Consider the following 14,407-nt stretch of genomic DNA (forward strand, 5'->3'; position numbering starts at 1 on the left):
TGCTACATAGATGCAAATTATAATAATATACTTTTAAAGACCTTAACATTAAGTTAATGAGCTACTTAAAAAGTCCCTGCAGGCATTGTTTGTTCCCAGCAATATGTCCTGGCAGCATAACAAAAGCACAGGAAGCTTGCTGAAGGGCTGAGAGGTTCCTGTGAACTGATGAGGATTATGCTTGTAATGTTGAATTATTGCGTCAGGGAAAATAACATAGACAAAAATTAATCACTGGGTGTGTAGCTGTTTGACAACTCCATATTTCAGTGACGTAGATAGAATTTTTCACAGAGTGACTGCTGGAGGATTGTGGTGCCCTCTGAAAAAACAAAAAAAGCTTTGGTGAGGACAAAGCATGTCAGGACGCCCACGATCAGCATAGACTAGTCAGATCTGTCTATCATGAGTTATCAACTCCAGGAATTCTTTTACTACTGTTTCAACTGTTTCTTACATCAGCCATGAAATACTGACTATAAAGTTGGTAAAGTTTCAGCCTTTCTATCAAACACTCATCAGCAGAATAATTCTTGCAGGTTATTATGTCAAAGCTGGAATTTTTAAAAAGATGTTTTGATCCGTTTAGAGGAAGTAAAGTCTGTTTTTTTCATTTTGTGTGAAAATGCAAGTACTCTAATTTGTTGCAGAACCCAAAGGCTTAGAAGTTATATGATATTTATATAATATATTTAACCAGCAGATGGAGCCACAGCAATGCAACTCCCTACTTAACATCTACATTGCTTTTGCCACTGTTCCTTCTAAGACACACTAAAAGACACACTTCATGGAAAAAGGCAATTTATTGCAACACAAAACAAAATAACTCAACGTACTGCATACGTGTAAAAAGAACATACTGTTGGAGATGATAAATGAACATATGCGGTACTTTAAGACTTAAAAGAATCCATAAATAGCTGCACAGATTTAAACCTACTGAAAATGTTTGTGTTGTTTGATTAGCCAGGCAGGAATGATAAGCACTTTCAAGGGTGACAGACCCTAATACCGTTCAGTCACACAGAGCATACGTCTCGATGCTATGACACCATAAGGGCAGCCTGTTTAACCACCCACCCTCTTGACTTTATATGGATAATCTGCATCTCTTAAAATGATCATCACATCTGTCTCTGCATCCAAAGAGCTGCTAGTGCTGTCTTGGTTACACTTAAAATGGAATAAAAATGGCCAAAGGTGCACAAATACACAGAGAATACCATGAGAAGAATACCGATTTTCAAATAAGGAGCAAGATGGGAAAATTTAGATGCGACTGGATGCTTTGGAAAATGTCTGACAAGTGTTCCCGGAGGCATTGCATGATTTCAGATGAAGGGATTGACAGATACAAAGAGGGATATGAGGAAAAGATAAGGTGAGGGGAAAGGAAACAACCAAAAGAGAGAGACTCTTTTAGCTTCATGACAACTTCACTCTCATATACAAAAATCCAGATGTGGTGTCATAAGATCCTGTTGTTATCCCATAGAGGTGGCTATAAGATGAGAGCAGGGTTTTGGTAGGGTGTTTGGACATGGTCAACGCAGCAAGGCAGACAGGCTGGGGTTCAATCTCGGCTGTTGTTGGTCTTGAAGCTCCTAGCTGGGAGAGAGCGCAGGGCTGGGTTCAGTGCTGATGTTGACTAAACACTCACTGGACTTGAGGCTTGCCAGAGACTTCGAGCTCGGTAAAGAGGCCAAAGAGCCGCACAGACCCAGCATGGAAGGAGTGTTATCTTTTCCTGCAGGAACATAACACGGAGAACACAATAAAATTCAACTTGTGATCATGCATAGTTTAAGCTGCCCACATGAGGCATTATAAATGGGCGTCAAGCTTGCATTTGTTATGAATATGTATGTCCATGTGTATGGGTGGCTGCTTCTGAAAGGCTTTTATGTAGCTGTGCAGAGAGGAGGGAGCAGGATTATGGTTACTTTGTTAAGTATAAAAGCAGCTAATAAAAATCGACTCTGCCACTGCATAAAATTGCATTTTACTTAACAGTAAATACTGTCTACAAAAACAGAAAGATAATATCATCACTAGAGTAACATTAAAATGCTCTACAACAAACATTATTACCTGCAGAGGTCCAGGCAGCGTCGCCATTCTGCCTCCCATCAGTCTTCTGAGAGTCGGAGTTCAGACTGACTTCAGCGGAAAGCTGCTCCAAGCTGTGGAAGCTCCTCCTAGTTTTCACAGAATATCACCAAGACACAAACATGTCTGGATGAGCATGTATTACAATATGTTTTAAAAAAAAAGAGCTGTGCTGTTTATTTAAGCTCACCTGCGGAAGAGTTTGACATCACGTTGGTTGTTTGTGATGGTTGACCACTGGTTGATGAGTGGGATGGAGAGATCTTTAGCCAGGTGGGAGGAGTCACAGGGCATGAGGGCAGAGCTGAATGCAGCAAAGAGTAAAATTATTAAATTCCAAAAACTCTTAGTTTTAGTAGACAAATATATGAGCCTGAACATCAAAGACAGAAGCAGCAAGCAAAAGCATCCATAGTTTGTTATAGTAGTCTTTAAAACAGCTGTCAGTTAAATACAGACCCTGGTGTTGCTGAACATCCAGAATCATCCTCAGATTTTACAACAGACCCTCAAAACTAACAGACATCAACAAGATCAGTGAGAATTGTAGAAAACTGGGGATTGAAAGAAGCAGGTTTTTTTGTCAGGTTGTGTTTCTTTATATTATATCTACAACATTTAAATATATTCAAAGTATTACAGACATAAACCTTTGCAGTCTCTTCATGAGGACAGCGTCAGAAGCCAGTGTAATAGTGTCTTTTATTCTTCTAAGCAGAAGCAAACTTGTTATGTCAACTAAAAGTCAGAATCTAACTGTCCCAAGCTGTGAGGTTACATTAAAACAATAGTTTTAGCTCCCCTTTTAAACTTGGCCCAACATGTAAATACATTGCATAATGGAAATCTTTGTGCGAGAAAGAGCAAACGAACAAATGTAACGCCAAGCTTGTATGTGCTAACTCACAGTTGTGCCTGCAGCTCCAGCACAATGGCTTCCAGCTCCTTCTTCTCCTGTTGGCTCTGCACTGTCAGCTCCTCCACCTTGGCTCTCAGACGCTTGTTCTCCGTCTCTACGTTCTTCAGCTGTGACTCCCGCAGGCGCACCAGCTCCTCTAGATAACCCTGAATAACACATATTGAATGAGGCAGGTAATTCTTTGCCGATGCTCATAGCAATGATCAGATATGTAATGTTGTTATGAGTCACCTTCTGAGCATAGACAATCTTAAATCTTTGTTCCATCTTGCGACACTTGTTGCTCCAGCTCTCCTCGTCTGTCACCAGAGGGATGTAGGGATGCTCAGGGACGCTCTCCTCGCTGTTACTGCTGTCAACACTGCGCCGGTCCTCCTCATCACTAAGGTAGTCATAGCTAAACAAGAGAGAGGCTGGAGTATTAATGTGACCCCATTCCTGTGCATGCATGCATGCATGCATTGTTAGAAGTGGCATGATGAGCGCTCACCTCTGAGTGAACTTCAGGTAGGGCGTATAATCAATCACAGCCGAGGATTTCCCATCCAGAGTCTCGCCCTTCAGGCAAAAACTACACGGAAAAAAATAAAAAAGAAAAAGAAATGGAAAGTGCTGTGTACATTATCCATTAATAAACATGCCTACACTACTGGAAAATTTGTTTTAGCTACTCTCCCTTGAGACAATTTGGCCAATTTAATTGGCTCCCATCCCAGAACAATGTCAATTAGATCACAACATTAAAGGCATGTAGATGAAACACTAAGGCAAAAAAATTGTCTGACAGCAAACATTTAAAACGATTTATTGGTTCAAAAGCTGACCTATTTATTTGAAACTTTGGCCATGATTAGTATTAGTATTCACCACTGTATCAGTATATATATTGCTGTGCAAAGGCTTTGAGCAACACTTCATTCATTTACATTTTACTTCCAAGAAGCCAGACTTTTTGGATTTTTTAAAGTGTTCTTGTGCAGAAGTTTTTCAGGCTTTCTGAAGGTCTTTCAAAGAATTTTTGTTGAGAGTTCAAAGACTCTTTGTTAAGTTGTGTTTAGTGTTAAGTGTTTACTTAATTACTTAATACAAAGAAGTGTTGTATCCACACATAACAGACAACTTAGCAAAGAACTGGTTTTAAAATAGTATCTTTAGGCACTTTGTTACTCAGACTGCTGCAAAAACACATCATTTGTTCCAGTTTATTTAGTTGAATATATAAAAAAAATGCCACAGACAACACAGTTTTATTTTTGCACCAACAAGGTGATTCCCAAAGAGCTATTGGCTAAACACTTGGTATATCTCAGCATGGTGGGAGTGCAGCGTGTCCTTCAAAATTATAGAAACTTGACAAATTATCAACAAGTATCTATAAGTCAAGCCCATAAGAAATAGTTAAAAAAACATCCAGCAAAGACTTGACAACGAGCATGAGAGATACATCTTGCGCTCCAGCTGATCCATCTACTGTTCAGTCTCACAAGAAATGGTCTCAGTGGAAGAGTGGCTGTCAAGAAGTCATTCTTATCAGTAAACCATCCTGCATTTCATCCAGTGGCGTTTGGGATCTTGTCAAAACATTATGTACGCAGAAAAGTACCAACAGATTTTGATCCATCATGCAACACCATCTGATTGGCAATAGTTTCATTTTTCAGGACGACAATGATTCCGAACGCAAAACCAATGCTGTAAAAGCATACTTGGATAGAAAACACACAATGGAACACTATCAGCCATGGCCTCAACAGAGCCTGGACCTCAACCTTACTGAAGACATGAGGGGTCATCATCAAAAGGCAGTCAACATCCAAAAAAGAATGTCCTTTAAGAAGCCTGGAGAACTACTCCTGAGGACTACTTAAAGAAATGACAAGAAAGCTTGGCTAAGAGAGTCCAGGCTCTAAATAAAAAAAAAAAAAGTGGTCACAACAGGCTTGAAAGTCAATGTGACTTTCAAGCCTGTTAGAATTGTACAAACTCGGTTTTTGCCTTATATCCTCTAATTCCATGTGCTTCCACCTATTTCCTGTTTTCCTGGAAAAATATAAAGTGATGAGAGGTACCTTAGGACTTTTGCAGGGCATTATATTTTACAGAAAATAAGGAAAAAGCATAATGAAAGGATAATAGCTCCACTTTATGATAGCTTACCGCATTCCACGTAATACCATATTGATTTTAAAATGCCTGGGCTGGTGTCTGTGCTTCTTTCAAAATATATTGTGTTCTGTGTCACAGTCTCTGCACAGCTCCACCTCACCTGAAGTCAATGGCACTCAGTCCAATCAGCATGCCAGTCAGCACTGTGGCCTCCTCTCTCAACATAATGGCACCATCATCATAGAACCTCCTGCCAAGTAAAGAGGTGATTATCACTTCCGAATTTCTAGTTATCATACTGAGTATTTACATTCATTTTCATAGGAGTAAAACCCTGTATATAGAAGCGATGTTTCGTATTGAGACGCTGAATGTGAAGTGAAGGAAAACAGGACTGGGGATCATTTTAAACCAAAGGTTTAGTTTAAATTAAGAATCCAGTCAAACCTTGTTGTTCTTGTGTCTCTGAGAGCAGTGGACACATATTCAGAGAGACGTTTCTCCATCAGCGCCACTCGAATCCACGCCCGGCCCTGTAGGACGACGCATTAGCGAGTGGGAACAGAGGACCTTTTCTCACACTCATCCGCACACAAACAGACACGCACACACACTAGAGTGCATACAAATCTCCTTGCCTTGGCTCGTGATGTGCTGATGTTCTCTATGTTTTCGATGCTGGCGATGCAGTTGTTCTGCACCTTGCTGCACGCCAGCCGGATGTATTCCCAGAAGCTGCGCTGTCCATCTGAGCTGAACCAGCTGCCAGAACCTGGTTTAATATTAAAACACACCAATCAATCATTTGTGTTCTGACAGCAAGTGAAACTAAAATATGCACCCACAGCAACAATCCAGCTGACTGTGTAATCGCACCCATTTTATGGCTTTTTGACGAGAATGCCTGCTGCATTTTTATTTCAAATATATTTCGACTGTTTCACAATGAAAGTCATATTAACTTTGTCCATCTTTCCTGTATGTTACCTGCAGTGTTACCTTTGAAGCGGTGGCTGAGGATGTGCTCTAAAATGGCAGCAAAGTTGATAAACTCCTCAGATGAGTCATCTATGGGCTCTGCTGTGTACTTTTCGAGGAGAGTCTTTACGGAGAATCTGAAATAGAAGTGCACCGAGAAAGAAAAATTAGACAAATACTGCACACTTTGATGGCAATGTGTGAGGGGTTTGGACTCTTAGTTGGCTGTGCTGCACATGAAATGCAGTTGTGTACTGTAACCAAGCAGACAAATGTACTACTGTATTTGAACAACAGCTGAGAGGATTTTTTTTCTTCTTTTTTTGGGAACTACGCCATCTTATCATACTGAGGTCACCCCAATTGTCTTGTGTACTGCACAATGTACCCCTTCAGTGCTTTGGCAGTGTTATCATGAAAACAATACAATTAACTCCCTGTCTTTACAGCCTTTGTGCGTGCTGTGCTTCCAGGTCCCTTTGGGTCTTGTCTCTCTGAGGGACCGACGAGCATGAAAGAATGATCAAATAATTCCCTCCCCCTTATCTATACATTGTGGTGTGATCTATTTAGGGCAGCTGCTGGAGCTTTAGCTTGGCTTTTGACCTCACATGCTCACCCCACCGGCTGCACCACAGAAGGAACGCTATGCAGCGTGCATGTTAGGAGCGGGCATCCAGGCACAGGCTCGGGCGGGCTGCCTCGGCTTCGATGGGCAACACTAGCATCACAGAGGGCAAGACTGCCCTGGCAGTGGGAAACACCTCCATAGCCAGGGGAAAGACTACAGTCTCCTTAGGCAACTCCTCCATCTTCAGGGGAGTGACCACCACCTCCATGGGAGATTCCACCATCCAAAGGCAAAAGACGACTGTGGCTCTGGGACGGGCCAGCTTCAGCCGGGGAACCACTACCACCTCCTTCCGTAAAGCCTTGACGTCCAAGCGGAGGAACACCTAAATGGAAAGGACCCCCGAAGCCAGGGCTAAGACACCCAAAGCAGCCAAGCAGTCCAAAAAAGACTCTAACAATGAGTGGAAAACTACATTTTCGTCAAGCAAAACCTCCTTCACCAAAGGGAGGGTTTCTATCCTGAGGAATAAGTACACCATCTCCTGGGGTAAATACTCGATCTCCTGGAGCAGAACCACCACAATTTTGGGCAAAACCAGCATAGCAGTGGGCAATACCTCTGTTTCACGAGGAGAGACTACAAGCTCTCTCACCACCCTGACCTGCACCCATGGGACCAAGTCTGTGTCTGTGTTCAAAACCACTCTCGTCAGGGGCAAAGAAACGCATAGCAACATCTACTGGGATTTTCACACTTGAATCCTGCACATACTTAAAAACCCATGGATATATCTATATGGTCTGTTTTAGAAGGTCAGTAGTGATTCAAAATCAATAAAAAGAGCTGCTATGTCTATGATGTGTATAAAAAAATGATAATGACCTGCAGATCTAATAGGTTCGCAATCAAAAGCGAGCCGTCCCATTCCCAAAGTAGTGCTGAGCATGTTATGCAAATGTGACATTGATGAAATGACGATTTATGGTGTGTTGACTTGGCAGGGAGGGGATGTGTGTGATGCATGTGGAGACAGAAGAGTATGTGTGTGCTCTTCATCAGCACTTTTCTCCTGCATGTTGTGCATCAACACGTCCGCATCGTTGGTTTGAATGTGGTATTTTTTTCTGCTGATAAGACTGACTGATACTTCACATTTCCATAACTAAGCTCCCACACTGCAAATCCAGTTTTCACCCCCAAGACTGTAAAGGTTGATCGATGTAACAGTGCTTATAAAAGTAACATGTCTAAACACTGATGAGCTTGACTGTTTTGTATGTAGACATTTCAAGATCTGTAACACATTAAAGGGGAGGAAAATAAAAACTTTGCACGAGTTCAAAAAGTTCAGCAAGATTTCAAATGGATAATAAACACCAACTGAAGGAACCACACCCATATTCCAAACGGAGGGACGGCACAAATCCAGAAGAGGTGCAATCAAAGCTTCACATACATATGGAGAACATGAGCACATTCAGCGTCCCTTTCCTTTAAAACAACACGGTACAACTCATTTCACATATGGTGCATACAGTTGTACACAAAGGGAACATCTTACAATCACAGGCTATAGGGAACAATGGCTCAGAAGAAAGTGATGTCACCACAGACTGTCCTCTTTGCAACAATGTCTCCTTCAACCGTCCGGTGTCGTCGTGGCGCTGGGACAATCGCTTTACTGTCCCAGTCCCCCCAGATAGGCTGTGGCCACCTACGGCTGCCTCTGTCCATTCACAGGGACACATGGGTGGTATGTGGCCTTCCAAAGCCCACGTTGAAGAGCTCAACGAAGGCATTATGCGACACGGGGGTCGCACTATCCACGCTTAGCATTCTGGTCCACTCTGGATTGTAGCTGATGTTACTATTACTCCCGAGGGCTTGCAGAGCATAGAGTGCTGCATGAGTGTGCGATGCTTTGCGTCTAGTGAGTCCCGAACCCTGCCGTCGAATCTGGGTCAGGAAGACAAGCTTCTCCTCAATGGGCAACACCAGCTTCACGGAGGGGAAGACAGCCTTAACCCTGGGCAACACCACAATAAAGAGGGGGAAGACCAAGCTTGCCATGGGGAATTCTTCCATCACCCGGGGCAGGAGCACAACATCTCTGGGCTCCTCCACTATCACCAGTGGGAAAACCAAGATCTCGCTGGGCAGTGCGTCCTTCAGCAGAGGTACCACCAGCACCTCTTTCCGGAAAGCCATCTTCCCCAAACGCAAGACGCTCTAGATGAGAGAAGACGGCATCACGGGGTGGGGGGACTGACTCAAAATAAGAATCATCAGAGAGGACGTATGGATAACACGACGGAATCAGCACTGAGAGCAAAAACTGGATTAAATTTACTTTTCGAGCCTTGACTTTGTCAGGTCACTTTGGATTTATCAAAGAAACAGGTTAGTGGCATCTGAATTTTGTCTGATAAAATGTTTGAAAAACCATGTAGATCAGCAGATTAATGGATAATAGATCCAGAAATCCAGAATGTTAGGCTGAATCTCTTCAAGTGTGTTCTCTATTTCAGCTGGGCAGCTAAAACTGCTTTTGCTGAATAAAAAAAATCCACTTGGTGGGTATTGCGAAATAAGCACAAATATTGTGTGTTGGGACCGGGGGCGACAGCTACGATTTAGCTTCACAAAATAATCGGCTACATACTACCTGATGTTGTCTAAAGGGATCCCATCAGGAAGAAAAGTTAGAAAATTTGAAATGTACTAATCTGTCAAAAATATGAGATAATGAGTGAACAGTAAATCGTATTCACCCAAATTCACAGTACAATTCCTCTTTGTGATGCTTCCAAGTCAGAAAAATGCATTACATCAAATCTTTTCTCACTGTGCAGAGCCTAGATGCCATGGAAACCCAAGCAGTGGGTCTGGACGCTCAGTATACGAACCAACATGTAACAGCTTCTTGTTAGCAAAAGTTACAGCATTTAAAATCATAAAAACAAAATATCAACAGCTGTAAAAAACCTGTCTGACCTAATAATGTGAGAGCAACGTTATCTTAACAGGAATATTATAACAGATGATTGTAAATTAACTGAAGTCCTTTGATCTGAAGGGGAATCTCTGGCGTGCCTCAAATGCAAATGGATGGAGTGGAATAGCAACATGTTCTTGGTACGATTTGACACTGAAAAACAACTGCAGGGCCTTCTGACAAGCTTCTTTTGTGCAACCTCTCACTCAGCCTGGATCAATGCCAAGCACACTCTCAACTCTTGTTAAATGCCCTCTTGTTCTCCTTTCTCACCCCTCTACTGTACTTACAAACTTGCGTTTGATCCGCAGCACGACACGGGATAACCAAAACTGCATTCATCAGCAAAGATGTCTAACCTAAAAACACAAAGCTTCACGTTAACTTTCTCGACTTTCATTTTTATTTATTTTCCCTCACATGCATTTCCCTGACTACTTTCTCTGTCTTCTTATTTCTGTCTCTGTCTTCTAGCCTTGGCATAACCAGCAGGATCAGATGACACAGGTGAACTCCTCACTGGCCGAAGCATTGCACAACGCCAGCCAGTGCTGTGTTTATCATCGTGGACTGTCGGGGGAGGCGTCCTGCACTGGACTGGCATGAAAAAGAAAAGGCTTTGTGCTCCGAAGAATATTTCAAATCACAATTTGGGCCAAATCCTCAATGACGAAAAAAAAAAAGAAAAAAAAGAAAAAGTAAAACAAAAACCACACACACAAAAAAAACAACTACAGCAGGGTGTGTCTCTCTCTCACCGATCCCCTCTGTGACCAAGTGTCCAGGAAGTGTTTCATGGTCAGAGGAGGTGTAGAGGGATCACGGCGTACGACGGACAGTGAGGGTGTTGAGAAGCACAGATAGTGTGAATCAGATATTAGAGTATGACAGAGGGGTAAAAATGAGGAATAACAGGAGAAGTTAACAGTGAGAGTGTAGACAGATCAGCTGATGAGTGGTGTCCAAGTGTTCAGCCAAACTTCTAGACATTTCTGCTGTAATTTCAAATACTTGACGGTGTTGGTAAAAAAAAAGAAAAATTAAAAAAAGAAAAGAAAAAAGCGTAGGATCAGAAATCAGGAAAAATGCAAAAGAAGGCTGCACGGAAGCTGAACGATTAAAATTAGTGTTACTCCATCTGCACACGTAGATTCAAATATTCGTTGACTCTCTTGCCGATGCACGTCTAACAGGCGTGCTTTACTACAGTTCAGAACATTTTATTCTCTTCTCTTGAGCCACGCCCCAGAAGGCCTCAGAGCTCAGCCAACATGCAGCACATCGCCCTCCCTTCTTGCCTCTCTCCCAGCTCTCTTTGTTTACAGGAAGCGGCTGCATGGATACCTCTTCACATCAGACTTGTCTCACTCATCTTATCTATTTTTTTCTCAGGTTCACCATGCCTACAGTAGCACCGTTTCTCCTGTCACGGACCGCAGCAAGAGAGCTCTTAGCCAGACTAAAAAAAGCAGCAAAACATTCAATTTTAAACATTAACGGATGGAAAGCGCCCTTAAAAACAAACCAACACAAGCCGGTTGGTTTCCTTCTTCTGATCCCCAAACATTTTGTCAAACTGAGCTCAGATAAACAACACTAATCCGAGAGTTGCACGAATGTCCTCCACTCGCTGCAAAAAGCCACATTTAGATGAACCCTGTTGCTATTGACAACAGTCCAGCTCAGTACGATACTGATACCACTGTGGATGTCATAAATATCAAGTCTCTACGTGGCCCTAAAAAGATTTTTTGGGTTTTCAGATACTTTTTGGGATGTCTGGCAATTCAAAAGTCCCCCTAACCTAAAAAGAAGGAGCATTCTTCTTACTTACTATTTAGAATAGCCATCTCTTATTATTTTTCTCTGTTGTTATTCTTTTTTTGTCCATTCTTTTCTCTGTAGATACAGCACGTCTCATTAAAATAGGATTGGTCTGTTAGGTTTGACACTGAAACACTGAGCAAAGATCAGTCAGATTTCTGTGGCTGGTACTCGTGACCCACATCATGCCAGATCAAGTGTACACACTTTTAACCGGGACTTTGATGCCAACACATTAAAGGAATTGTTGGGAGTAGAAATGTTAATCTCTGTGTGTGCTGACTGTATGTTAAACATGTATGATGTTGCAGTAAGAAAAAAAAAGAGGGCAGACTTTATATATGCAGTAAATGCGCACACACACACACACTTAGGGTAAATAATAGCTTGGCCTGGTGAACTAATTAAGCACTAATGTCACAAACTCAGCTGTGGGAATGGCTGCATCTCAACAACCGCGACAGAGCCTGGATCCTGAATCGTGCAACACGATGCCCTGCCTGCACTAATGCACAGCCAGAGGGACGGTGCTGATTCAGGCTCTCTCCTCATTATCCGATCAGCGAGCAGCCTGTGAATCAGCTCTGACCTGAACAACATGAAAAAGGTCCAAAACACCATGAGCAGGGAGATCGGGCAGCAACTTGGACATGCCAAGAAGAAACTGCCCTCGAAGTGAACCTAATCAATGTCATGTTGTTCATTAGAAAATGGAAAAAAGTTGTTGTAGTAAGCATTACTGATGGAAAGCTGTTTGAGATTTATTTCTGTCTTGTCCAGTTTCTTTGTCTTTAAAACGCTTAAATGATTAAATCTGTCTTAGCACAGTCAGGAGAAACTGAAAACAAAGGTGTTTTTGTGTCCCTGCTAATCCTTGTCTGTGTCCACTGTGAGAACTTTTCTTTCTTTGCATGCATGCTCTCTGTGATGTTGTGTGTTTTTGCCTCACTGTACATGCCACTAAAACGCAGGCAGGACCTTCGATATAAAGGTACTGGAATAAAAATGCTTGACTGTGAGTCCATGTTGGAGTCCTTTTCTGTTTTGATTGGTGGTTTCTAGCACTACGGTGCAATAAATTACAAGAAATACAGCAGAGCTCAGACGCATGATGCCACTTTTATGAACACTTTTTATGATTATAGTCAATTTGCAATTCAAGATGAGGAGTAGTAAATTTTATGAGAGCAAAACAACATGATCAAAGCAGCATTTTCCTGCCAGTCTCTGTGGGTATCACATAATTAACTAGTACTCCAAAAGTAGGATAAGGTCACTATAACCTAGTTATGTCAGAGAAAGGAAAATAATCAGCAACATATTTTTACAAAATGGGTAGTTCAAGTTATTTTAAGGCAAAAAAAACATCTGAGATGTGGATATTTGTGGCATTTTTCTAGACTTGTACAGTATTAGGTTGTCCATCTTTGGGATGCGATGATTATTTGTGCAAAAGACGTTTGAGAAAATAGCACCTAGGCCTCTGAGAACTTGTGATAACATGGTCCAAAAGTTAATTAGCCTTCAGTGAAATGAGCAGAGTTACTTTTACATCAGGGGTGCCTAATTTGAAAGGTTACAAAATTAATGCAAGGAGGTCATGAAGTGCTGAGAAAAGAGAAAAGAGAAAAAAGATTTCTGGGCTATTTTTAATAGTCTTGCTACATTTATTGTTTCTATATGAATATAAACATTGGTCTCACGTGGAAGCATGCAAATTAGAGCCTCTGGTCAAAAAGGATGGAAGCTGTTAAAGCTCTAAATATCACACGTGATGTAATAATGTGCAGACTGGAACCAGGAGGGTGTTACATTATTGTATAAAACTGCACTTACTGTGCAGCTGAAGAGCTCTCGTTGTGTGAGCTGTCAGCTCACACATTTACAGTGCTAACCTCACTGCAGAAGACAGTGATTTATTAGAGCCAATCAGTCAGAGGCCATCTCTAGGCTGGATGGAGAAGGATGGAGGGCCCCTGATGTGGGGAGGAGTCCTTGCACTGCCCCAAATGCCCTTGTCCAATTCAGGCACTGAAGCTCACCATGATGGAGGAGGAGACCTGCTGCTGACTGGCTTATCTTCCCTTCATCCCTATTCTGCAATTGATTTTGCAACACTCATCACTTGAATCACTTGAAGGTGCATTTCCTGCTATAGAAACAAACACGCAGGGGACTGTACTTTTAAACGACAGACAGAATTAATAGATTAACATCATAGCAAAGAAAGAAAGAAAAAAGAAGCCCTGCAAGCCGTAAACGAGCATTTAAAAACAAACCCTGGATAATTGAGTGGTTTCTGTAGTCTACTGTGTACTGTTTCTATTAAACTGGGTGTGATGACAGAAGGTACGTGAAGGTGAACACGCACCTGCCCCCTCCTTAACCCTCGCCTTTCTAGAAATGTGGCCCTTTTTTCTGTAATATTTTCCATTTATGTTGCTGCCATTGTTTCACTTTGGGAATGAACGCAGGGGTGGAATTCTTGGATGAAAAAAAAAAAACCTTCATGATGAGCATACTGGTGAAACTATAACCCGAACAGCTTGCAAGGACAGGCTCCTACTGATAAATACGGCACGTCGGTGGTGTCGTGATGTATACCTGCAGACCGTGATGAGGTTTTTTCGCTCCACGCAGACGCTCCGAGCAGACGCCTTTTTCGATGTCAGACCCATAGCCATTGCTGTCTGTATACAGCCCGACTCCATCCAGCGGCGGCCCCGGGGCCTCTTCGGGATTCGTGCCCAGGCCAGGACCTCTCCCTCCGCGGGCCCTGAGTCCTACAAACACCGGCCGTCCTCTGCGGGGAGTCACGGATGCTGCTACAGTCGCTGCTGGAAGAGGAGGAGGACGGGATCTAAGAGACTAGAACCAAGTTACACGTATTTATCAGTGC

The 14,407-nt window shown here is 42.4% G+C and overlaps 2 protein-coding genes and 1 long non-coding RNA gene across 6 annotated transcripts; 2 read left to right on the forward strand and 1 right to left on the reverse strand.

Moving 5' to 3' along the window:
- Positions 1–787: 787 nt before the first annotated feature.
- rundc3aa (RUN domain containing 3Aa) lies at positions 788–14,377 on the reverse strand. Of its 4 annotated transcripts, none has more exons than XM_086289947.1 (11): positions 14,113–14,377; positions 6,125–6,252; positions 5,776–5,909; positions 5,585–5,670; positions 5,298–5,387; positions 3,522–3,602; positions 3,263–3,428; positions 3,020–3,177; positions 2,303–2,416; positions 2,095–2,201; positions 788–1,750 (listed from the first exon to the last, which is right to left on the reverse strand). In XM_086289947.1, exons 1-11 carry the CDS (start codon positions 14,217–14,219, stop codon positions 1,608–1,610), a joined length of 1,314 nt encoding a protein of 437 aa, XP_086146073.1. In that variant the 5' UTR covers positions 14,220–14,377; the 3' UTR covers positions 788–1,607. The 4 variants fall into 4 exon arrangements, with proteins under 4 accessions (XP_086146073.1, XP_086146076.1, XP_086146072.1 ...); XM_086289950.1 differs by having other exon boundaries at positions 6,137–6,252; positions 14,113–14,375; XM_086289946.1 differs by lacking the exon at positions 14,113–14,377 and adding an exon at positions 9,975–10,139.
- zwi (zwilling) lies at positions 6,616–12,527 on the forward strand. Its single transcript, XM_086289951.1, has 2 exons — positions 6,616–7,501; positions 10,159–12,527. Exon 1 carries the CDS (start codon positions 6,827–6,829, stop codon positions 7,073–7,075), a length of 249 nt encoding a protein of 82 aa, XP_086146077.1. The 5' UTR covers positions 6,616–6,826; the 3' UTR covers positions 7,076–7,501; positions 10,159–12,527.
- On the forward strand, positions 7,518–12,527 carry LOC147333033 (uncharacterized). The gene is made up of 2 exons (XR_015128864.1): positions 7,518–9,089; positions 10,159–12,527. It is a non-coding gene; the product is annotated as an uncharacterized LOC147333033 (long non-coding RNA).
- Positions 14,378–14,407: the final 30 nt, after the last annotated feature.

This window comes from Aulonocara sp. 'chitande type north' Nkhata Bay, linkage group LG4 (genome assembly GCF_057382095.1).
Source record: "Aulonocara sp. 'chitande type north' Nkhata Bay isolate Kocher_YH1m ecotype deep benthic linkage group LG4, A_spYH_male_GT1.1, whole genome shotgun sequence".
Classification (NCBI taxonomy): domain Eukaryota; kingdom Metazoa; phylum Chordata; class Actinopteri; order Cichliformes; family Cichlidae; genus Aulonocara; species Aulonocara sp. 'chitande type north' Nkhata Bay.

Coding starts and splice junctions, on each gene's coding strand:
- zwi (XM_086289951.1), top strand. CDS start 6,827: ATGGGCAACACTAGCATCACAGAGGGCAAGACTGCCCTGGCAGTGGGA.
- rundc3aa (XM_086289946.1), bottom strand. CDS start 10,084: ATGAAAGTCGAGAAAGTTAACGTGAAGCTTTGTGTTTTTAGGTTAGAC. Junction 3,178..3,262: donor AGATTGTCTATGCTCAGAAG/GTGACTCATAAC, acceptor TGTGTTATTCAG/GGTTATCTAGAGGAGCTGGT. Junction 1,751..2,094: donor CGCTGCCTGGACCTCTGCAG/GTAATAATGTTT, acceptor ATGTTCCTGCAG/GAAAAGATAACACTCCTTCC.